The sequence below is a fragment of the Orcinus orca genome, chromosome 7 (assembly GCF_937001465.1).
Source record: "Orcinus orca chromosome 7, mOrcOrc1.1, whole genome shotgun sequence".
In the NCBI taxonomy this organism is placed as follows: domain Eukaryota; kingdom Metazoa; phylum Chordata; class Mammalia; order Artiodactyla; family Delphinidae; genus Orcinus; species Orcinus orca.
Window position 1 is genome coordinate 97,594,184 of NC_064565.1, and position 24,765 is coordinate 97,618,948.

Here is a 24,765-nt window from a genome sequence, read left to right on the forward strand (position 1 = left end):
GTTCTCAGACTTCTGTGAGTATCGAGTCAACTGGAGAGCTTGTAAAACACAGACAGTTGGGCCCCAGCCCCAGAGTTTCTGATTCAGTGGGTTTAGGATGAGGCCCAATTTGCATTTCTGATATGTTCCCAAGGGATGCTGATGCTGCTGGTCTGGGTAAAACACTTTGAGAACCACGGGTTTAGATTTGTTAATTCACACTTCTGCTCAGGCTCCATCTCAGATCCAGTGAAACAGAATGTCTGGGGCTTGAGGTGGAGTATCTTCGAAAAGTATCTCAGGTGATTCTAATGTAAACCCAAGCAGCTGAGGTGGGGGTGGGGCGGGGGGAGGAAGAGAGACTGAGCAACTTAAAGAAGTTTCTCTGGTCTTCCCATATTATGAAATGTTTTCTTCCTCAGTGTATTCCTTTATGAGATGGGAACAGTTTTTAAGTAGTCATTTCATGATAAGGAATAAATGAGGTAGTATAAAGATGACTTTACCAACTGACTTTATAAATTGAATGTAATTTAAATTTAGTCAATTTTATGCTGCTAATTCTATAAAGTGCTTAGAATATAAGGTGGTTGTAGAACTCTCCTTTTAAAATGTTATTTTTGTACATCTTGCCACTTGTAAAGCTACTTTATGCCTCAGATACTTGAACTATCTTTGTTAGCATTATATAGACAGCATAAGAAACATGTAGCGCTAAGTCCTACAGCTTTAACCCTTACTGTTTCTCTATACAGTGAAAGATGCAGATGCACTTTGTATGGACATACAGACTCTGTGAACAGCATCGAGTTTTTTCCTTGCTCCAACATTCTTCTCACAGGTTCTGCAGATAAGTCCCTGTCTGCATGGGATGCAAGAACGGTAAGCAAATCATCAACACTTTTTCCAATTTTGGTAGGTCTAGTTACTCTTAGTCACTTTTCAGGTATTAGGTACAATTTATGAAGTAATTGTACAGGGGCATGTAGGTTAAAAGAATGGTAATAAGTTCCTATTTACAAGATCTTGTCTATGTGCTTTTATGTACCCTGCCTCCTAAAAGTAGGACTATAAAAATAATGTAATTACTTCATTAAACATTAATGCAACAATTTTTTTTTTTTTTTTTTTTTTTTTTGCGGTGCTCGGGCCTCTCACTGTTGTGGCCTCTCCCGTTGCGGAGCACAGGCTCCGGACGCGCAGGCTCAGTGGCCATGGCTCATGGTCCTAGCCGCTCCGCAGCACGTGGGATCTTCCCGGACCGGGGCACGAACCTGTGTCCCCTGCATCGGCAGGCGGACTCCCAACCACTGCACCACCAGGGAAGCCCAACAATTTTTTATTGAGATAGAAACTCTGCTGATACATTACATATGACAGGGAAACGCATAGCACCTCTCCTTAAGGACTTTGTAGCTTGGAAAGGAAGGAGAAACGAGATTTTAATGCAATGAGGTATGTGTTAAAATGGAAGAGGATACAAGACGCAGGGGAAAAGCAAGAAGGAGAACTCTTATCTTCCTAGAAGGCTGTGGATGGCTTCCAAGAGGAGGCTGTGCTTGAGCTGAGATTTGGAGGGTAAGTAGGATATACCAGGTAATCTCGAGAAGGTGGATTCCAGGAAACAGCAGTGCATGTACAAAGCCATAGAAGTATGAGGCTACAAAGGCATATTCTGAGAGTAATAATATGTTTGAATAGAGCTTAAGGAAGGAGGAAGAAAAAACAAGCAAGAGTATACAGATGGACAAGGACAAGATCATTAAGTATCTGATTGAAATTTTATAGTTTTCAGAAGGAGTCTATTAAAGCATGTTAAGCAAACAGGGTAACACAATCAGGTTAGCCTTTTAGAAAGATTAATTTGATAGTAGAGTTAAGGGAGTCATTCTCATATAGGAGGCTTGTACAGTAGGCTGTGAGCAGATGAGAATTTGAACTAGGAGACTGTGAGAGTATGAAGTAAAGTATGGATTCAAGATAAGGGGTTTAAGAGTGACTGGATGTGGAGATAATGGGAGGAAAGAAAAGGGGTTTAAAGGTGACCAACTGTCCCAGTTTATCTAGCTAAGACTGAGAGTTTTCCTGGGTTGTGGGATTTTTCAGTGTTAAAACTAGATAATTCTGGGTTACTGTGGCTTCAGAAGTGAATTAGATGTGAAGAAATGGAGATGGAATTTGGGAACTACACTTTCAAAGAGTTTGGATGTGGAGATAAAGAAGAGAAAAGTCTATACCTGTAGGATCCAAATAGAGGTCTCCCTTGTTCAAATAGGAGACAGCATGTTTATTTGCTTAGCGGTAGGGGAGAGGAAGGGATTAAAGATTCAGGAAAGAGCAAACACAACTAATTGAGCACACACTTTAGTAATTTGAGGCATGTCAAAATATGCAAAACAGGGTCACCATATTTGTTCTTAGCAACATTTGATGACGATAATGTAGGAGTCTATACTAAAAAGAAAAAAAATCCATATTTTATGGTTCGTGAGTCAGGAAAGAAATGCAACTTGTAATGTTTCCCATTTATCTTCCCGTACACAATGCCTGATTGACATCAATAAAGGAATATGATGATGAGCATCCAGATAGTATGAACAGGGACCCAAGTTCATTATGGGAGGCTCTATTTAGTCCTCTGAGGCAAATTGATTTAGGATAAATAGAGAATAAGGCGACCTTAGGTTCACTTATTATAGAAAAACAGCTAATGGTAGAATGACAAATACCTTAGACACAACTTCACATGTTGCAGCATGTCAAGGGGCAGCAGTCAAGGGGCACTGTGGGAAAAGTGTATCAGCCATGAATTAAGAGTAAAATCAGAATGATTTGTTGTTGGGTAAAAAAGGTGCCACAACCTCCTTCTTGCTTTAAAATAGCTTAGACCCTGGTGCAACAGAATTCACTCCTGCTAATGGAGCATCAATGAAAAAGCAAGATTTTCAATGCATTTAGCCTAAATACTTACATGTGAAGTGTGTATAAAAGCCATTGGTAAAGGAAAACCCACAGAGAAAATATTAATTTAGTAGTGACCTAAATTTTATGCTCATTTTCTTTTGATATCAGATTTTTTTTTTGTCTGTCTCTCAGAGTGCTATAACTGAATGTTATCAGAAAACATGTCTCTTATTTATTTTCTTTCCTGTGAAAAACTGGAGCACTAATGCTTGGAAGTAAAACTGCTCTTACAAAGAGAAGTTGCCTCTCGTGTATCTGCCTTAAATGCCTAGAGTTGCTTATAGACGGTGGCCTTCCTACCTCTTGTTGGGAACTCCTTGTATACTGGTCTTATTTCCTACAATATGTCTGAGAGTGGGAGAAAAGAGGGATTCAGCACAGCACAGGGCATTTAGCATAGAGCAGGATAGCATGTGGATTGAATGTATGTCCATAAAAAGGTTGTATTTCTTTAATCAATATTAATATATATTTTTCAAATTGGTTTTAATGGCAAATTAAAATTTTTATTATTAATGTTATGATTACAATTTTATTAGTAGTATGCATGCTAGGTTTATAGTCATTAATACTAGGGAAAGGACTATAAAATACTTTGGTATAAATAAAATGTTGTTCATAAATTATGGTAAATACATCAATGTTTAGAAATAAAGTTCATTTAGTTTATTTTCTGAAAATATTTCAAACCAGATGTTAAAATGTATATATTTAAATTGGTATCTATATAAAATAGAATTAGCATGTAAAACAAAGGGAAATTCACTTAATTTAGGTTATTAATAATTAGACAATTCAAGTTGTTAACTAAATGTTATTATAAAACACTACAAATAATATATGACAGCAACTCTAGAATTAAACAGAATCATTTCACTTGAGTTGCATTAGCAATTCCGGTGACTAGTTTCAGATCTACCACATTTTTTTTAAAACACAAAACAAAACAAAAAAAAATTAAACAGCCAGATTTTTAAAAATTCATATTTTATATATAGGTTTTTTTTTTTACATCTTTATTGGAGTATAATTGCTTTACAATGGTGTGTTAGTTTCTACTTTATAACAAAGTGAATCGTTTATACATATACATATGTTCCCATATCTCTTCCCGTTTGCATCTCCCTCCTTCCCACCCTCCCTATCCCACCCCTCCAGGCGGTCACAAAGCACTGAGCTGATCTCCCTGTGCTATGCAGCTGCTTCCCACTAGCTATCTACCTTACGTTTGGTAGTGTATATATGTCCATGCCTCTCTCTCGCTTTGTCACAGCTTACCCTTCCCCTCCCCATATCCTCAAGTCCATTCTCTAGTAGGTCTGTGTCTTTATTCCTGTCTTACCCCTAGGTACTTCATGACATTTTTTTTCTTAAATTCCATATATATGTGTTAGCATATGGTATTTGTTTTTCTCTTTCTGACTTACTTCACTCTGTATGACAGACTCTAGGTCTATCCACCTCATTACAAATAACACAATTTCGTTTCTTTTTATGGCTGAGTAATATTCCATTGTATATATGTGCCACATCTTCTTTATCCATTCATCTGATGATGGACACGTAGGTTGTTTCCATCTCTGGGCTATTGTAAATAGAGCTGTAATGAACATTTTGGTACATGATTCTTTTTGAATTATGGTTTTCTCAGTGTATATACCCAGTAGTGGGATTGCTGGGTCACATGGTAGTTCTATTTTTAGTTTTTTAAGGAACCTCCATACTATTCTCCACAGTGGCTGTATCAATTTACATTCCCACCAACAGTGCAAGAAAGTTCCCTTTTCTCCACACCCTCTCCAGTATTTATTTTTTCTAGATTTTTTGATGATGGCCATTCTGACTGGTGTGAGATGATATCTCATTGTAGTTTTGATTTGCATTTCTCTAATGATTAATGATGTTGAGCATTCTTTCATGTGTCTGTTGGCAGTCTGTATATCTTCTTTGGAGAAATGTCTATTTAGGTCTTCTGCCCATTTTTGGATTGGGTTATTTGTTTTTTTGTTATTGAGCTGCATGAGCTGCTTATAAATTTTGGAGATTAATCCTTTGTCAGTTGCTTCATTTGCAAATAATTTCTCCCATTCTGAGGGTTGTCTTTTGGTCTTGTTTATGGTTTCCTTTGCTGTGCAAAAGCTTTGAAGTTTCATTCGGTCCCATTTGTTTATTTTTGTTTTTATTTCCATTTCTCTAGGAGGTGGGTCAAAAAGGATCTTGCTGTGATTTATGTCGTAGAGTGTTCTGCCTATGTTTTCCTCTAAGAGTTTGATAGTGTCTGGCCTTACATTTAGGTCTTTAATCCATTTTGAGCTTATTTTTGTGTATGGTGTTAGGGAGTGATCTAATCTCATACTTTTACATGTAGCTGTCCAGTTTTCCCAGCACCACTTATTGAAGAGGCTGTCCTTTCTCCACTGTACATTCCTGCCTCCTTTATCAAAGATAAGGTGACCATATGTGCGTGCGTTTATCTCTGGGCTTTCTATCCTGTTCCATTGATCTATCTTTCTGTTTTTGTGCCAGTACCATACTGCCTTGATTACTGTAGCTTTGTAGTATAGTCTGAAGTCAGGGAGCCTATTTCCTCCAGCTCCGTTTTTTGTTCTCAAGATTGCTCTGGTTATTCGGGGTCCTTTGTGTTTCCATACAAATTGTGAAATGTTTTGTTCTAGTTCTGTGAAAAATACCAGTGGTAGTTTGATAGGGGTTGCATTGAATCTGTAGATTGCTTTGGGTAGTAGAGTCATTTTCACAATGTTGATCCTTCCAATCCAAGAACATGGTATATCTCTCCATCTATTTGTATCATCTTTAATTTCTTTTATCAGTGTCTTATAGTTTTCTGCATACAGGTCTTTTGTCTCCTTACGTAGGTTTATTCCTAGATATTTTATTCTTTTTGTTTCAATGGTAAATGGGAGGGTTTTTTTGATTTCACTTTTAGAATTTTCATCATTAGTGTATAGGAATACCAGAGATTTCTGTGCATTAATTTTGTATCCTGTAACTTTACCAAATTCATTGATTGGCTCTAGTAGTTTTCTGGTAGCATCTTTAGGATTCTCTATGTATAGTATCATGTCATCTGCAAACAGTGACAGCTTTACTTCTTCTTTTTCGATTTGGATTCCTTTTATTTCCTTTTCTTCTCTGATTGCTGTGGCTAAAACTTCCAAAACTATGTTGAATAAGAGTGGTGAGAGTGGGCAACCTTGTCTTGTTCCTGATCTTAGTGGAAATGCTTTCAGTTTTTCACCATTGAAAAAGATGTTGGCTGTGGGTTTGTCATATATGGCCTTTATTATGTTGAGGAAAGTTCCCTCTATGCCTACTTTCTGCAGGGTTTTTTATCACAAATAGGTGTTGACTTTTGTCGAAAGCTTTCTCTGCATCTATTGAGATGATCATATGGTTTTTCTCCTTCAATTTGTTAATATGGTGTATCACATTGATTGTTTTGTGTATATTGAAGAATCCTTGCATTCCTGGGTTAAACCCCACTAGATCATGGTGTATGATCCTTTTAATGTGCTGTTGGATTCTGTTTGCCAGTATTTTGTTGAGGATTTTTGCATCTATGTTCATCAGTGATATTGGCCTGTAGTTTTCTTTCTTTGTGACATCCTTGTCTGGTTTTGTTATCAAGGTGATGGTGGCCTCGTAGAATGAGTTTGGGAGTGATCCTCCCTCTGCTATATTTTGGAAGAGTTTGGGAAAGATAGGTGTTAGCTCTTCTCTAAATGTTTGATAGAATTCGCCTGTGAAGCCATCTGGTCCTGGGCTTTTGTCTGTTGGAAAATTTTTAATCACAGTTTCAATTTCAGTGCTTGTGATTGGTCTGTTTATATTTTCTATTTCTTCCTGATTCAGTCTTGGCAGGTTGTGCATTTCTAAGAATTTGTCCATTTCTTCCAGGTTGTCCATTTTATTGGCATAGAGTTGCTTGTAGTAATCTCTCATGATCTTTTGTATTTCTGCAGTGTCAGTTGTTACTTCTCCTTCTTCATTTCTAATTCTATTGATTTGAGTCTTCTCCCTTTTTTTCCTGATGAGTCTGGCTAATGGTTTATCAATTTTGTTTAACTTCTCAAAGAACCACCTTTTAGTTTCATTGATCTTTGTTATTGTTTCCTTCATTTCTTTTTCATTTATTTCTGATCTGATTTTTATGATTTCTTTCCTTCTGCTAACTTGGTTTTTTTTTTGTTCTTCTTTCTCTAATTGCTTTAGGTGCAAGTTTAGGTTCTTTATTCAAGATGTTTCTTGTTTCTTAAGGTAGGATTGTATTGCTATAAACTTCCCTCTTACAACTGCTTTTGCTGCATCCCATAGATTTTGGGTCATTGTGTCTCCATTGTCACTTGTTTCTAGGTATTTTTTTTTATTTCCTCTTTGATTTCTTCAGTGATCACTTCATTATTAAGTAGTGTATTGTTTAGCCTCCATGTGTTTGTATTTTTTACAGATCTTTTCCTGTAATTGATATCTAGTCTCATATCGTTGTGGTCGTAAAAGATACTTGAAACAATTTCAATTTTCCTAAATTTACCAAGGCTTCACTTGTGACCCAAGATATGATCTATTCTAGAGAATATTCCATGAGCACTTGAGAAAAATGTGTATTCTGTTGTTTTTGGATGGAATGTCCTATAAATATCAATTAAGTCCATCTTGTTTAATGTATCATTTAAAGCTTGTGTTTCCTTATTTTCATTTTTGATGATCTGTCCATGGGTGAAAGTGGGGTGTTAAATCCCCTACTATGAATGTGTTACTGTCGATTTCCCCTTTTACGGATGTTAGTGTTTGCCTTATGTATTGAGGTGCTCCTATGTTGGGTGCATAAATACTTACAATTGTTATATCTTCTCCTTGGATCGAACCCTTGATCATTATGTAGTGTCCTTCTTTGTCTCTTCTAATAGTCTTTATTTTAAAGTCTATTTTGTCTGATACGAGAATTGCTACTCCAGCTTTCTTGTGCTTTCCATTTGCATGGAATATCTTTTTCCATCCCCTTACTTTCAGTCTTTATGTGTCTCTAGGTCTGAAGTGGGTCTCTTGTAGACAGCAAATATATGGGTCTTGTTTTTGTATCCATTCAGCCAATCTATGTCTTTTGGTGGGAGCATTTAGTCCATTTACATTTAAGGTAATTATCGATATGTATGTTCCTATTCCCATTTTCTTAATTGTTTTGGGTTCGTTATTGTAGATCTTTTCCTTCTCTTGTGCTTCTTGCCTAGAGAAGTTCCTTTAGCAGTTGTTGTAAAGCTGGTTTGGTGGTGCTGAACTCTTTCAGCTTTTGCTTGTCTGTAGATGTTTTAATTTCTCCATCAAATCTGAATGAGATCCTTGCTGGGTTGAGTAATCTTGGTTGCAGGTTTTTCTCTTTCGTCACTTTAAATATGTCCTGCCAGTCCCTTCTGGCTTGTAGAGTTTCTGCTGAAACATCAGCTGTTAACCTTATGGGGATTCCCTTATGTGTTATTTGTTGTTTTTCCCTTGCTGCTTTTAATATGCTTTCTTTGTATTTAATTTTTGACAGTTTGATTAATATATATCTTGGCATATTTCTCCTTGGATTTATCCTGTATGGGACTCTCTGTGCTTCCTGGACTTGATTAACTATTTCCTTTCCCATATTAGGGAAGTTTTCAACTATAATCTCTTCAAATATCTTCTCAGTTCCTTTCTTTTTCTCTTCTTCTTCTTGAACCCCTATAATTCGAATGTTGGTGCATTTAATGTTGTCCCAGAGGTCTCTAAGACTGTCCTCAGTTCTTTTCATTCCTTTTTCTTTATTCTGCTCTGTAGTAGTTATTTCCACTATTTTATCTTCCAGGTCACTTATCCATTCTTCTGCCTCAGTTATTCTGCTATTGATCCCATCTAGAGTATTTTTAATTTCATTTATTGTGTTGTTCATCGTTGTTTGTTTCATCTTTAGTTCTTCTAGGTCCTTGTTAAATGTTTCTTGCATTTTGTCCATTCTATTTCCAAGATTTTGGATCATGTTTACTATCATTATTCTGAATTATTTTTCAGGTAGACTGCCTGTTTCCTCTTCATTTGTTAGGTCTGGTGGGTTTTTATCTTGCTCCTTCATCTGCTGTGTGTTTTTCTGTCTTCTCATTTTGCTTATCTTACTGTGTTTGGGGTTTCCTTTTTGCAGGCTGCAGGCTCGTAGTTCCCATTGTTTTCGGTGTCAGTCCCCAGTGGCTAAGGTTGGTTCAGTGGGTTGTGTAGGCTTCCTGGTGGAGGGAACTAGTGCCTGTGTTCTGGTGGATGAGGCTGGATCTTGTCTTTCTGGTGGGCAGGTCCACGTCTGATGGTGTGTTTTGGGGTGTCTGTGGACTTATTATGATTTTAGGCAGCCTCTCTGCTAATGGGTGGTGTTGTGTTCCTGTCTTGCTAGCTGTTTGGCATAGGATGTCCATCACAGTAGCTTGCTGGTCGTTGAGTGAAGCTGGGTGCTGGTGTTGAGATGGAGATCTCTGGCAGATTTTGACCGTTTGATATTATGTGGAGCTGGGAGGTCTCTTGTGGACCAGTGTCGTGAAGTTGGCTCTCCCACCTCAGAGGCACATCACTGACTGGCTGCAGCACCAAGATCCTTGCATCCACATGGCTCAGAATAAAAGGGAGAAAAAGTAGAAAGAAAGAATTAGTAGAAGTAGAAAGAAAGAAAGAAGGAAAGAAAGAAAGAAAGAAAGGAGGAAGGGAGGGAGGGAGGAAGGAAGGAAGGAAGGAGGGAGGGAAGAAAAAAAGAAAGAAAGAATATAAAGTAAAATAAAATAAAGTAAGATAAAATATAATAGTTATTAAAATAAAAAAAATTGTTAAGAAGAAAAAAAATTAAAAAAAACAAAACAAAACGGATGGATAGAACCCTAGGACAAATGGTGGAAGCAAAGCTATATAGCATAAATCTTGCTCTCAAAGTCCACCTCCTCAATTTGGGATGATTCGTTGTCTATTCATGTATTCCACAGACATTAAGTTGATTGTGGAGCTTTAATCCGCTGTTTCTGAGGCTGCTGGGAGAGATTTCCCTTTCTCTTCTTTGTTCTCACAGCTCCCAGGGGCTCAGCTTTGGATTCGGCCCCGCCTCTGCGTGTAGGTCGCCGGAGGGCGTCTGTTCTTCGCTCAGACAGGACGGGGTTAAAGGAGCCGCTGATTCGTGGGCTCTGGCTCACTCAGGCGGGTGGTGGAGGGAGGGGCACAGAGTGCGGGGCGGGCCTGCGGCGGCAGAGGCCGCCATGACGTTGCACCAGCCTGAGGCACGCTGTGCGTTCTCCTAGGGGAGTTGTCCCTGGATCCTGGGACCCTGGCAGTGGCGGGCTGGACAGGCTCCCCGGAAGGGGGGTGTGGATAGTAACCTGAGCTCGCACACAGGCTTCTTGGTGGCGGCAGCAGCGGCCTTAGCATCTCATGCCCGTCTCTGGGGTCGGCGCTTTTAGCCGCGGCTCGCGCCCGTCTCTGGAGCTCCTTTAAGCAGCGCTCTTAATCCCCTCTCCTCGCGCACCAGGAAACAAAGAGGGAAGAAAAAGTCTCTTGCCTCTTTGGCAGGTCCAGACTTTTCCCCGGACTCCCTCCCGGCCAGCCGTGGCGCACTAGCCCCTTCAGGCTGTTTTCACGCCGCCAACCCCAGTCCTCTCCCGGCACTCCGACTGAAGGCGACCGAAGCAGACTGAAGCCCGAGCCTCAACTCCCAGCCCCGCCCGCCCCGGCGGGTGAGCAGACAAGCCTCTCAGTCTGGTGAGTGCCGGTCGGCCCTGATCCTCTGTGCAGGAATCTCTCCGCTTTGGCCTCCGCACCCTGTTGCTGTGCTCTCCTCCGCGGCTTCGAACCTTCCCCCTCTGACTCCCACAGTCTCCACCCGCGAAGGGGCTTCCTAGTGTGTGGAGATCTTTCCTCCTTCACGGCTCCCTCCCACTGGTGCAGGTCCCGTCCCTATCCTTTTGTCTGTTTTTTCTTTTTCCTTTTGCCCTACCCAGGTACGTGGTGGGGTGGGGGGGGGTTCTTGCCTTTTGGGAGGTCTGAGGTCTTCTGCCAGCGTTCAGAAGGTGTTCTGTAGGAATTGTTCCGTGTGTAGATGTATTTCTGGTATATATGTGGGGAAGAAGGTGATTTCCGCGTCTTACTCTTCCGCCGTCTTCCAGGTTACTTCTATATATAGTTTTTAAAGGGTACGTGTTATTTATATAATATGAAATTATTAGCTTTTTCATTTCACAATGAGTTGTGAAGAAGTTAAAAATAAATTTATTTTTGTAGTTAAATATTATGAGATGTTGAAAACAGTAACCAGGATAGCTGTAGTTTTTTTCTGTGTAATAATAAAAAGTGTACAACATATTGATATGGATGGTATTATTAGACTTGTAATATCAACTACATCTGTAGTATTCTGGTATTCTCCTTTTTTATAACTTTTATATTATGTTAATTCCTTGATAAATGGTAAACTGTCAGGTGGTACTGAAAGACTGAATGTAAAATGAGGTGAATGACTTCCTTCACAGTAAAGCAAAAGCAGAATATGTTGTCACCTCAATGTGATCAACTAGTATTGAGAAATTTTCTAAAATTTTTTTTGATGAAACATGAATATGACCAGTGGATTATATTCCTATAAATAAGTTTTAAACCTCTTTCTCCCATTCCCAAACATATACTAGTCTTAAATCATTAACCTAATCTAACAGCTTATTGTCAAAGATAATGAATGTGGAGACCTCTAAGTCAGTCTCTAAGTCAGCTGGACAGATCGGCTCTGAATTTTGTGGGAGACAAGGAAAGGAGTATAAATCTTTGTAATTACCAAATGGAGGCTATTAAATAACTTGCAGTTTGGAAACTCATGAAATTGCTCTGTTTTATAGGACTACATGCAGAGTATTTTTCCTCAAAGTTATGAAACAAAGTTATTTTATTAAAATTAAAAAAGAAGATTGTAATATTGTCAGAAAATGATGTATATAATATAGTACATTTAATGAAAACTTATAATGCCGTCTCAAAAAGCGACATGAAGGGCTTCCCTGGTAGCGCAGTGGTTGAGAGTCTGCCTGCCGATGCAGGGGACACGGGTTCGTGCCACGGTCCGGGAAGGTCCCACATGCCGCAGAGCGGCTGGGCCCATGAGCCATGGCCGCTGAGCCTGCGCGTCCGGAGCCTGTGCTCCGCAACGGGAGAGGCCACAACAGTGAGAGGCCCGCGTACTGGAAAAAAAAAAAAAGCGACATGAAAAATTCAAATATACATCAGTGATTTCGAAGCCCATTTAAAATAAAGGCCGAGATTATTAGTCATTCACAAGTCCAATGGAAATATTAAGGCTTTAGAATGTTTTTGAAAAAAAGAAAAAAAAGAATGTGCTCACTGTACAGTAAAACATAGAATAGAATGAGTAATATGTCTGTGAGTTCAGAGCTAGGCTGACAAAGATCAGAGTTGCTGACATTTTGCCTCTTGCAATGAATCAGACACACAGAGTTCATGGTCTGGTGTCCATGTCTTGTTCCCTAGACTAACTGCAGGCTCTAGTCCAGCATACTGTGTTGTCCCAACTTAGCTGTAGCCAAAAGATCCAGTAACTGACCACTCTGAGTTCCTATGAAGTGAAAAAACTGAGAACTCACCAAAAAAGTTACTCTTGGGTCCTGTGTGGTGCTAACCCATTGTGGACTCCACAGTTCAACCTGCACCCTGCCTAGGCTGTTGTTCTCCTCAGATGCTATCTGGTGAACTCTTAAAGGAGCCTGACATTGTTCAGAAGCCCAAATGTGGAAACAAAGGCAAAGATTGTACCTTCTCTCTCTAGGTTTTATTCCTCAGCCACATTCAGCTTAGTAATATTTATTGAAGATCTTTGTGCCAGGCAATATCCTGGGTTCTGGACTGTTGACTGTGACAGAGTCCCTGCCCTCAGTGCACACACAGTCTACTAGGGAGCAGACATGAAGGGAAATTATCTTAAAATTAAAGGTAGTAATTGAAATATACTTGATATAAACTCAATATAGCTATAGCTTTGGCTTCTTGTGCCAAAGCTCACTATTCCAAGAGGTGATTTAGTGAATAACACTTATTGAATACCTACTATGTGCCATCACTTTACCTGTAACAGCTATGTAATGCTTAATGGAATCATCATTATCATCTGTATTAGGAACTGAAAAAACAAAGGCTCAGAAGAATAAAATATGTTGCTCAGATCAGCCAATTGGTCAGTGCAAGAGTCAGGAAGCAGGCTGACTCTCCAAACTCAATTCTGTATTTTTATTTTACGGCCTCTAGTTTTAGTTGGTTCTCACTGGCAATCAGAATAGTGTTAAAATGGCATTTCAGTAAGAAAAGATGATTCAATATGCTTACATTTTCAAAAATATTTGTTTAACACTGTAATTCAATGATTCATTAGTCAGATCTATGCTTGGATTTAACAACTATCAGATGTGCAATTGATCCCTCACAAGGACACAAAACTCTAAAGAAAAAAAGTGCATCATGGTCTGCAGCTATCAATTGGGATAATGGATTTTCAAATTCATCCAGTTATGCAGTGGCATTTTTGTTAAAATTTGCTAGGCATTTCTCCCCTCCTGAGGTTGATCAGTTGGTTTTATAAAGTAACTAGAAGTTTTCAAATATTTTAAAAGAAAGTAGAAAATTCTTTTCCTACATTTTTAAGGGTTTGACTCAATAGCTTTGAAAGGTGATCGCCCTTACATATTGGCAGGGGAAGCACTTCCAAACAATTGTTATCAAATGCTCCATAGAGCAAGTTTCTTTTTAAAATGATTCCTTTTTGTTCACTGTTAAAATGTCACCTTTACTTTGATGGAATGATTACCTTTATTATTATTTTCAAAAATACTTGCTTTATAGTACATGGCTAACAAATGCTTATCAAAACATAAAAGGTCAAGAAATTAGGAATACTTGTGTTTTGGTGAAAAAAGCATATGACTCATCTTTAAGGTCAACTTTAAAATACATGCTTTGCTAAAATGTAACAGTGAAGTTCCCTGAGGGTATGAAACATTTTCTTGGACACTGTCTGATTCATTACAAAAGATTGTGAAGATTCTAATCATCAAAGGATCTATTTGAATAAAATTAAGCAACTTAAAAATACTCAGTGTTCCAAACTGCAATAATATGTTGCAGTACAAGAAGAAAGCTTCACTCCATTGTTTTCCATATATTGTGATGCACCTTGCTTTGGAGACCTCAGTTCAAAGACCTTTACATATGTCATACAAATCCTATGCAAAGCTTACTGCTCCCTCACTAAATGAATGTCAGCTACCATCAGTTATTAAACTCACTATATACCAACCATGTGGAATTAGCTAGTATAGCGCAATGATCTTTTCTTTCGAAAAAACCTTTCCTTTGCTATTTTTTTCTCGCTAAAATACCACTTCCTCCCTTCAAATGGAGAGTCTACTTCTATTCTTAAAGATTTACTTATCCTTCCCTAAAAAACGTTCTCCATTTTGCCCCTGTGCGATTAGGTGTCTCAAGAGGCAACTAAGAAAATTTTATACCACATAGAATTTTGCCTTTTTGGGGGGTAAAGTACTTAAAATGTTGAACTTGACAAATGAGGTATTTTTTTTTTTTCCACAAAAAGACAAACCCTACCAATTTGCTGACTTTTTTGTAATAACTAATGGTTTCAGTAACATGGTACCAGCAGTTATGTTTGAAAAATAAATGTGCTTAATTGTGTTTCTATAGAGTCCTTGGCTTAAATCTATGTTATCTTGCATGTATGTCAGACAGTACAGCACAGTAATAGCGCACAGCCATTGTGCCTGGATTCAAACCCAAATTCTGCTGCTTATTGGCAGTGTGGCCTTGGCCATAATTGCCTAATATCTGTGTACCTCAGTAGCCTCATTTGTAAAATATAGTCATAGCCCCTATCACGTAAGGGTATAATGGGGATTAAAGTGCTTAGAAAATTGAAGCGCTTAGAAAATTGACTAATACATGTAAGAACTTAATATATTTTACATATACTTATAGAAACTGTCCTATATCATAGTTGTTTACCTACTAATATTTCTCTAACATGAAACTCTGAGCTTTCTTCTATACTTTCACAGCCTTTGGCATAATAGATGATCAATAGTTGTTGAAGGAAGGAAGGAAAGAAGGGAGGGAGGGAGGAAAGGAGGAAGAGACCAAAAATCAGATGTTTTGCTTTTTGGGTAGGAAAACATTTTATCTGAAAAAAACTCACTGTTTTCTAAAAATTAAAAATAAGTATTTTTTAAAAAATAATAAAATAATCCTATAGTAAATAAATCAATTTAATATGTTATAAGGTTTCAAAAGATTATTTACCTCATAAAATGCCACAGTTCTTTTTATATCTTGTATACACCATATAATATCTTTGCAGACATAACACAAATACCATCATTCTTTTTCTCTTATCCTTTGCAGTTAATATAAGTAGCATGACAATGGCCAGCAGTGGGAAGAGTAGATTTTTGTATCTGGTTGTCAGGCTTTGAAAAAAGTCATATTTCAATAATGGAAACAATGATTAGTAATGACTGTGTATTCCTAACAAACATGGATAGATTCGTTTTATGGGATTATTTCAATTCTGTAAGAGTTAGAAATAAAGTCATACTTCATGCAGTTTTTTTAAGTTGAATCCAATAAAGATGTAGAGTTGAGGTAAAAGAAGGTATAAGAATAAGTAAAATCCCTAACCAGTTGTTTAGGATAACTTGGATATTCTTGACAAGATAGCATTGCACTTTTGTCATGGTTAAGACACTGCTTTGCACTGTCGTACATATTGAATTGTATGGATTGGGTTGAATTCTAGGATTAGTGGGAACAATCCAAAGGAAAAATACAAGATATTAACAACTCATCCTTTGAGTAAAACTAATACAGGCTAAATTTTCTCAAAAACATTTTTCCATATCCTTGCCCAATTTTTATTTCATGGCTGAAATGGGTTATTTGTATCAATTTTAAAGTATTTATATTATTAGAAGAGAAATAATTATCTAGGAAGATATGAAATTTAGTATGATAGATTCCTAAATTCAGTTCCTCTTAGGTCATTTAATAATAGCTGAAATAAAAATAATTAGCATTTACTCTGTCAGGCATTTTAGACACATGGTTATATTTAATGATCATGCAACACTGCAAGTTAGAGAATATTTTTACCATATTATAGCTAAAAAAGCTAACATCTCTGAAGATCAAAGATGTTAAATAACTTTTTCAAAGGTCTACAGCTATAAGTGGTGGTCTTGAGATTGGAAACCTGTTCCTTCCAGCAACAAAGTCCATATCCCTTTACCGCTACATCCTATCTCTATTTTAACATGATATTAAGTAAAACTTGATTATTGAAAGGCATTTGTAAGCATCTGTCTGTGATACTGAGTTTTATACTCTTCCATATAAAATGAAAAACTTCTAAGTCTAATTCTACTTCATAACCTTGCCTCTTTTATCATGATGTATGTTCTTAGGGAAGAGTAAAGACGAATGTAGGATAAAACATAATTACTTAGTTTAATATCCTTGTAACAATCATGTAATATGCTCCAAAGTTAAACAGAGATGTTTTTTCATTCCCTCTTTTGATAATGCAAATGACTGTTTCTTACTTTCATTCAGATTGCCAGTGAAATTATATGGATAGATAATTGGTGGAAGTTAAAAACCAAAGGAGGGGCATGGATATCACCATTTTAGATGTGGTTGAACCTAGGTGTGGTCTCTTGGCAAAAATAAATTTTTGGCCCTATTTGAATTGAATAAGATATGGGATTATCATGTAAGAATATTGAGGGTAACTTAATCATAGAATGTGTTTGACCAAAAGGAAATACCTGTGCATTGCATTCAGCCCTTTCTGCCTTAAATAGAGTATAGAGAAAAATATAGACTTTGAAGTCAGATAGAATGGAGTTTGAATCTAGGTTCTGTCACTTCCTGGTTGTATATAGTAAGGCATGATGTTTAATATCTGTAAAATTCAGCATTCTCTTTTTAAAATAGAAATAATTAAATCACAGTGTTAACACTGGGAGCATGTATTTGGAAGTCAAAAACAGTTATTTTTTCCTATATTGGTAGCTAGTGGCGAGTCCTCTCCTGATTTGTGGTTCTGTCTCTTTGGTTGATGAGTTGAATGATGCTTAATGAAATTGAACAATTCCATTGCAGATTGCTTCACCCAGTGTTTTATCTGTTGCTGTCACTTTCAAGAACTCAGTGACTGTAATTCATTGCATCAATTTGTAATTCCACTGTCCGAATAATGTTCATTTGACCTATCTTGTCCGTAGTCCCCTAATTGCAGTTCAACATATAGAAAATACTTAAGAATAATCTTGTCAATTGGTATTTATTCTTTTATATACTCAATCCATTAAAGCTTCAATAGTGATGGCTTGGCTGTACTTCAAGATCATCTTAACTTTTAATTCATCGTAGCACTACATGTCAATTATAATCTTAAGGTACCATTGATGAAACTAGAAATTAAATGCAGCATTTTTGGCAACTGTTTCTGGCATCCTAGTGTGGCTGTGATCAGTGTAAAGTAAAGCTACATCTCTTGCTATGTAGATCTACAGCACCAGAAAATTATTAACGATTAATTAAAGTACATTTCTAATGAATAATCATAAACGCTCCATGTAATCATTTTACCATTAATTATACTAAAGCCTTTCATTCAATAAAGGAAATACTGAAAGAAAAAAAAAGAGAGACAAGCTGCCTTGTGTGTATCCCCCTTTACTCATCACATACCACAAATTATCTGGATTCTTAGTAAATGGAGGTAAATTCAGACACATCAGTTTGCAGCAGTTATGTATCAGGAGTTCTGGGGTTTTCTGTGTTTGTTTTTGTTTGTTTTGTGGTTTCTAGGAAATTAGCATATGGATCTGCCCATTTAGAACTTCGAATCTGAAAGGAGTAATGCAAAGACAGAGGATCAGGTAGGAAATTCTGGTTGCAGTATTGTTGAGAGTCCACATTTACCAAAAACAGTGTCCTGACCAGACTTTTCCTATCAGATATTTGACAAGGTTATTGTTACTTAGTTTCCTTTGGTTCTTAGATTTTTTTCCAAATCTTATAAAAGTTTTCTCTATATTTTATTTTTTGCATGTGTGGATATAATTAGCAAACTAAGTTTCTGTTGCTTATATTCAAAACCCAAATGGTACAAAATGATTAAAGATGGTTTATTAGATACTGAGTGAATGCAAAAAGAAAGCAACGATAATCAACAATAAAAAGGAACCCATGAACCATAGTATTTATAAAGACCTATAAACCAAAGAAAAATCCTCAATACTTAAATATGTGTATGCATGTATTTTCATCCTAAATTACTCATGAGTCAAAGAGTAACAAATTATTAAAATAGCAATAAGGAATTTATTTCATGATAAAATTCATGAGCGACAATCAAAAATATACTTAGAAGTCATAGTCCTGAATGCTTTCATTACTGCTCAAGAAAGTCTAAAAATGAAAAAGTTACTTCACAATATTAGGGATAATACAATAAATTTAACTAAAGTGAAAGCAAATAGAAAGTAATATTAAAGCACAATTTAATGGGGGGGAGAAAGAATTTGTTGCTATGAAAACTTTTTTTCATAGCAACATATTGATTTTTTGGAAAAATCAGTAACAAACCATACTTAGACCTGCTTTGTCTTTGCCTCACTATTTTTTATCATCTTCTTATAATTTATACTCTTTCAATAATATACAACTCTCTGTGTGTGCATGTGTGTGTGTGTGTGTGTGTGTGTAAAACAAATATACTGCCAGTTACTTGTTCAACAAGGACGGGTTTATTTGGAATCAGCAGAGAATTACAATTTGGGGTGTGCAAGCATTCCCTGCACAGCAAGGGAAAGAGAACAGTCTTATAAAGGGGAAAGGAAGTTGGGAGGGATGTAGTAAACAAAGAGTCCATGGCTTTTCATAGGCTGCTTCCCTTCCAGGAATGGAGAGAAGACTTTTTTCATCCTGTTGGGCTCTACTCTTGTCACAGGGTGTGAGACCTCTCAGTTCTGGTCTCCCAACTATATTTAATTGAGATTTCTGTTATTAAATTTTTACATTTTTCCCTTTTGATCAAGTGCTTTCTCTGAAACCACTGCTGATCAAGAGTCAGGTTTACCAATTTCATACGCTTTTCACAGATTTCCAGGAAATCTTTACTTTTAGGTCACCAAATGATGTGCAGTTTCAGTTAGGGTTCAGTGCTTTCCTTGGGTATGTCACATGAATCCAAAAGTCTGTTCCTTAGAGTTGGTTGGCATAAAGGTTGCTTAGTAGTATCTGATAGGAACCTTTCAAATGAAGTAGAAGAGAGTCTTTCTGGAGGTATTTTTTCTAGTAGATTAAATCTCCAGGTTGCAAGGTGTAATGCTTACTGTCTTTGTCTCCTGAGAGTGCACTGTGAAGAGATTGTTCCAGTAGAGCAAGGTTATTTTTAACAGAAACAATTATTCCTTTGTTATATTGGTATATCTCTCCCTTTATCAGTTGTGAGTCAAAAGAAGCAGAAGATGGGGGCTTCCCTGGTGGCGCAGTGGTTGGGAGTCCGCCTGCCGATGCAGGGGGTGCGGGTTCGTGCCCCGGTCTGGGAGGATCCCGCGTGCCGCGGAGCGGCTGGGCCCATGAGCCATGGCCGCTGAGCCTGCGCATCCGGAGCCTGTGCTCCGCAACGGGAGAAGCCACAACAGAGAGAGGCCTGCATACCGCAAAAAAAAAAAAAAAAAAAAAAGAGGCAGCAGTCAAGTACATTGGTGTCCTGTGACTATCTCAAGCGTGAAAGTTTATAAGTTTTAAAAGGGGTGGATCTAAGATTTAGAAAGATCAACAGCGATGCTTTTGTCCCAGGTATTTGGAGGACCTCTACAAATTTTGCCAACTGAATCTTATTTATTTTTTTTAAGATCTTTATTGGAGTTTATTTGCTTTACAAGAAGTTAGTTTCTGCTGTATAACAAAGTAAATCAGCTATATGTATACATATATCCATATATACCCTCCCTCTGGCTTCTCCCTCCCAGCCCCCTATCCTACCCCTCTGGATGGTCACAAAGCACCGAGCTGATCTCCCTGTGCTATGCAGCTGCTTCCCACTAGCTATCTATTTTACATTTGGTAGTGTATGTATATCAATGCTATTCTCTCACTTCGTTCCAGCTTACCCTTCCCCCCCGCCCCACGGTCCTCAGGTCCATTCTCTACGTCTGCATCTTTTTTCCTTTCCTGCCCCTAGGTTCATCAGGACCATTTATATTTTCTTAGATTCCATATATGTGTGTTAGCATACAGTATTTGTTTTTCTCTTTCTGACTTACTTCACTCTGTTTGACAGACTCTAAGTCCATCCACCTCACTACAAATAACTCAATTTCATTTCTTTTTAAGGCTGAGTAATATTCCATTGTATATATGTGCCACATCTTCTTTATCCATTTATCTGTCGATGGACACTTAGGTTGCTTCCATGTCCTAACTATTGTAAATAGTGCTGCAATGAATATTGTGGTACATGTCTCTTTTTGAATTACGGTTTTCTCAGGGCATATGCCCAGTAGTGGGGATGGCTGGGTCATATGGTAGTTCTATTTTTAAATTTTTAAGGAACCTCCATACTACTCTCCACAGTGGTTGTATCAATTTCCATTCCCACCAACAGTGCAAGAGGGTTCCCTTTTCTCCACACCCTCTCCAGCATTTATTGTTTCTAGATTTTTTGTTGATGGCCATTCTGACTAGTGTGTGGTGATACGTCATTGTAGTTTTGATTTGCATTTCTCTAATGATTAGTGATGTTGAGCATCCTTTCATGTGTTTGTTGGCAATCTGTATATCTTCTTTGGAGAAATTTCTATTTAGGTCTTCTGCCCAGTTTAGGATTGCGTTGTTTGTCTTTTTCATACTGAGCTGCATGAGCTGCTTGTATATTTTGGAGATTAGTCCTTTGTCAGTTGCTTCATTTGAAAATATTTTCTCCTATTCTAAGAGTTGTCTTTTCATCTTGTTTTTGGTTTCCTTTGCTGTACAAAAGTTTTTCAGTTTCATTAGGTCCCATTTGTTTATTTTTGTTTTTATTTCCATTTCTCTAGGAGGTGAGTCAAAAAGGATCTTGCTGAGATTTATGTCATAGAGTGTTCTGCCTATGTTGTCCTCCAGGAGTTTGATAGTGTCTAGCCTTATATTTAGGCCTTTAATCCATTTTGAACTTATTTTTGTGTATGGTGTTAGGGAGTGTTCTAATTTTATTCTTTTACATGTAGCTGTCCAGTTTTCCCAGCACCACTTATTGAAGAGGCTGTCTTTTCTCCATTGTATATTCTTGCCTCCTTTATCAAAGATAAGGTGACCATATGTGCGTGCGTTTATCTCTGGGCTTTCTATCCTGTTCCACTGATCTATATTTCTGTTTTTGTGCCAGTACCATACTGTCTTGATTACTGTAGCTTTGTAGTATAGTCTGAAGTCTGGGAGCCTGATTCCTCCAGCTCTGTTTTGCTTTCTCAAGATTGCTTTGGCTATTTGGGGTCTTGAATATTTCCATAGAAATTGTAAAATTTTTTGTTCTAGTTCTGTGAAAAATGCCACTGATAGTTTGACAGGGATTGCATTGAATCTGTAGATTGCTTTGAGCAGTATAGTCATTTCCACAATGTTAAGTCTTCCAATCCAAGAACATGGTATATCTCTTCATCTGTTTGTATCGTCTTTAATTTCTTTCATCAGTGTCTTATAGTTTTCTGCATACAGTTTTTTTGTCTTCTTAGGTAGGTTTATTCCTAGGTATTTTATTCTTTCTGTTGCAATGGTAAATGGAACTGTTTCTTTAATTTCTCTTTCAGATTTTTCATCATTAGTGTATACGAATGCAAGAGATTTCTGTGCATTAATTTTGTATCCTGCTACTTTCCCAAATTCATTGATTACCTCTAGTAGTTTTCTAGTAGCATCTTTAGGATTCTCTAGGTATAATGCCATGTCATCTGCAAGCAGGGACAGTTTTACTTCTTTTCGGATTTGGATTCCTTTTATTTCTTTTTCTTCTCTGATTGCCGTGGCTAACACTTTCAAAACTATGTTGAATAATAGTGGTGAGAGTGGGCGGCCTTGTCTTTTTCCTGATCTTAGAGGAAATGGTTTCACTTTTTCACCATTGAGAATGATGTTGGCTGTAGGTTTGTCATATATGGCCTCTATTATTATCATATAGGCATAGGTTCCCTCTGTGCCTACTTTCTGGAGGGCTTTTGTCATAAATGGGTGTTGAATTTTGTCAAAAGCTTGTTCTGCATCGATTGAGATTATCATATGTTTTTTCTCCTTCAATTTGTTAATATGGTGTATTACATTGATTAATTTGCATATTTTGAAGAATCCTTTCATTCCTAGGATAAGTCCCACTTGATCATGGTGTATGATCCTCTTTTTTTTTTTGTGGTACGTGGGCCTCTCACTGCTGTGGCCTCTCCCATTGCGGAGCACAGGCTCCGGATGTGCAGCCTCAGCGGCCATGGCTCATGGACCCAGCCACTCCGTGGCACGTGGGATCCTCCTGGACCGGGGCATGAACCCATGTCCCCTGCATCGGCAGGCGGACTCTCAACCACTGTGCCACCAGGGAAGCCCTGTATGATCCTTTTAATGTGCTGTTGGATTCTGTTTGCTAGTATTTTGTTGAGGATTTTTGCATCTATGTTCATCAGTGTTATTGGCCTGTAGTTTTCTTTTTGGTGACATCTTTGTCTGGTATCAGGGTGATGGTGGCCTCATAGAATGAGTTTGGGAGTGTTCCTCCCTCTGCTATATTTTGGAAGAGTTTTAGAAGGATAAGTGTTTTATCTTCTCTAAACGTTTGATAGAATTCACTTGTGAAGCCATCTGGTCTTGGGCTTTTGTTTGTTGGAAGATTTTTAATCACAGTTTCAATATCAGTACTTTTGACTGGTCTGTTTATATTTTCTATTTCTTCTTGGTTCAGTCTCGGAAGGTTGTGCTTTTCTACGAATGTGTCCATTTCTTCCAGGTTGTCCATTTTATTGGCATAGAGTTGCTTGTAGTAATCTCTCATGATCCTTTGTATTTCTGCAGTGTCGGTTGTTACTTCTCCGTTTTCATTTCTGATTCTGTTGCTTTGAGTCTTCTCCCTTTTTTTCTTGATGAGTCTGGCTAATGGTTTATCAGTTTTGTTTATCTTCTCCAAGAACCAGCGTTTAGTTTTATTGATCTTTGCTACTGTTTCCTTCATTTCTTTTTCTTTTATTTCTGATCTGATTTTTATGATTTCTTTCCTTCTACTGACATTGGGGGTTTTTTGTTCTTCTTTCTCTAATTGCTTTAGGTGTAAGGTTAAGTTGTTTATTTGAGATGTTTCTTGAGGTAGGATTGTATTGCTATAAACTTCCCTCTTAGAACTGCTTTTGCTGCATCCCATAGGTTTTGGGTCATCGTTGTGTTCATTGTCGTTTGTTTCTAGGTATTTTTTGATTTCCTCTTTGATTTCTTCAGTGATCTCTTGGCTGTTTCGCAGCATATTCTTTAGCCTCCATGTGTTTGTATTTTTTACGTTTTTTTCCCCTGTAATTGATGTCTAGTCTCATAGCTTTGTGGTTGGAAAAGACACTTGATAAGATTTCAATTTTCTTAAATATGCCAAGGCCCGATTTGTGACTGAAGATATGATCTATCCTGGAGAATGTTCCATGAGCACTTGAGAAGGAAGTGTATTCTGTTGTTTTTGAATGGAGTGTCCTATAAATATCAATTAAGTCCATCTTGTCTAATGTGTCATTTAAAGCTACTGTTTCCTTATTTGTTTTCATTTTGGATGATCTGTCCATTGGTGAAAGTGGGGTGTTAAAGTCCCCTACTATTATTGTGTTACTGTCGATTTCACCTTTTATGGCTGTTAGCATTTGCCTTATGTATTGAGGAGCTCCTATGTTGGGTGCATAAATATTTACAGTTGTTATATCTTCTTCTTGGATTGATCCCTTGATCATTATGTAATGTCCTTGGATTTATCCTGTATGGGACCCTCTGTGCTTCCTGGACTTGATTCACTATTTCCTTTCCCATGTTAGGGAAGTTTTCAACTATAATCTCTTCAAATATTTTCTCAGACCCTTTCTTTTTCTGTTCTTCTTCTGGAACACCTATAATTCGAACGTTGTTGTGTTTAATGTTTTCCCAGAGGTCTCTGAGATTGTCCTCAATTCTTCTCATTCTTTTTTCTTATTCTGCTCTGCAGTAATTATTTCCACTATTTTATCTTCCAGGTCTCTTATCCGTTCTTCTGTGTCAGTTATTCTGCTATTGATCCCTTCTAGAGAATTTTTAATTTTACTTATTGTGTTGTTCATCATTGTTTGTTTGCCCTTTAGTTCTTCTAGGTCGTTGTTAAAATGTTTCTTGTATTTTCTCCATTCTGTTTACAAGGTTTTGGATCATGTTTACTATCATTACTCTGAATTCTTTTTCAGGTAGACTGCCTGTTTCCTCTTCACTTGTTTGGTCTGCTGGGTTTTTACCTTGCTTTTTCATCTGCTGCATATTTCTCTCTCTTCTCATTTTGTTTACGTTACTTTGTTTAGGGTCTCCTTTTTGCAGGCGGCATGTTCGTAGTTCCCATTGTTGTTGGTGTCTGCCCCCAGTGGGTGAGGTTGGTTCAGTGGCTTGTGTAGGCTTCCTGATGGAAGGGAATGGTGCCTCTGTTCTGGTCGGTGCGGCTGGATCTTGTCT

General features: G+C 37.6%; 1 protein-coding gene across 1 annotated transcript in view; it reads left to right on the forward strand.

The window, feature by feature from the left end:
* Positions 1 to 24,765, forward strand: part of SPAG16 (sperm associated antigen 16) — an 877,426-nt gene that overhangs the window by 507,344 nt on the left and 345,317 nt on the right. The window contains exon 13 of the mRNA XM_033428194.2: positions 735 to 861. Coding sequence (XP_033284085.2) covers positions 735 to 861 — 127 coding nt within the window. The remainder of the gene's footprint in view (positions 1 to 734; positions 862 to 24,765) is intronic.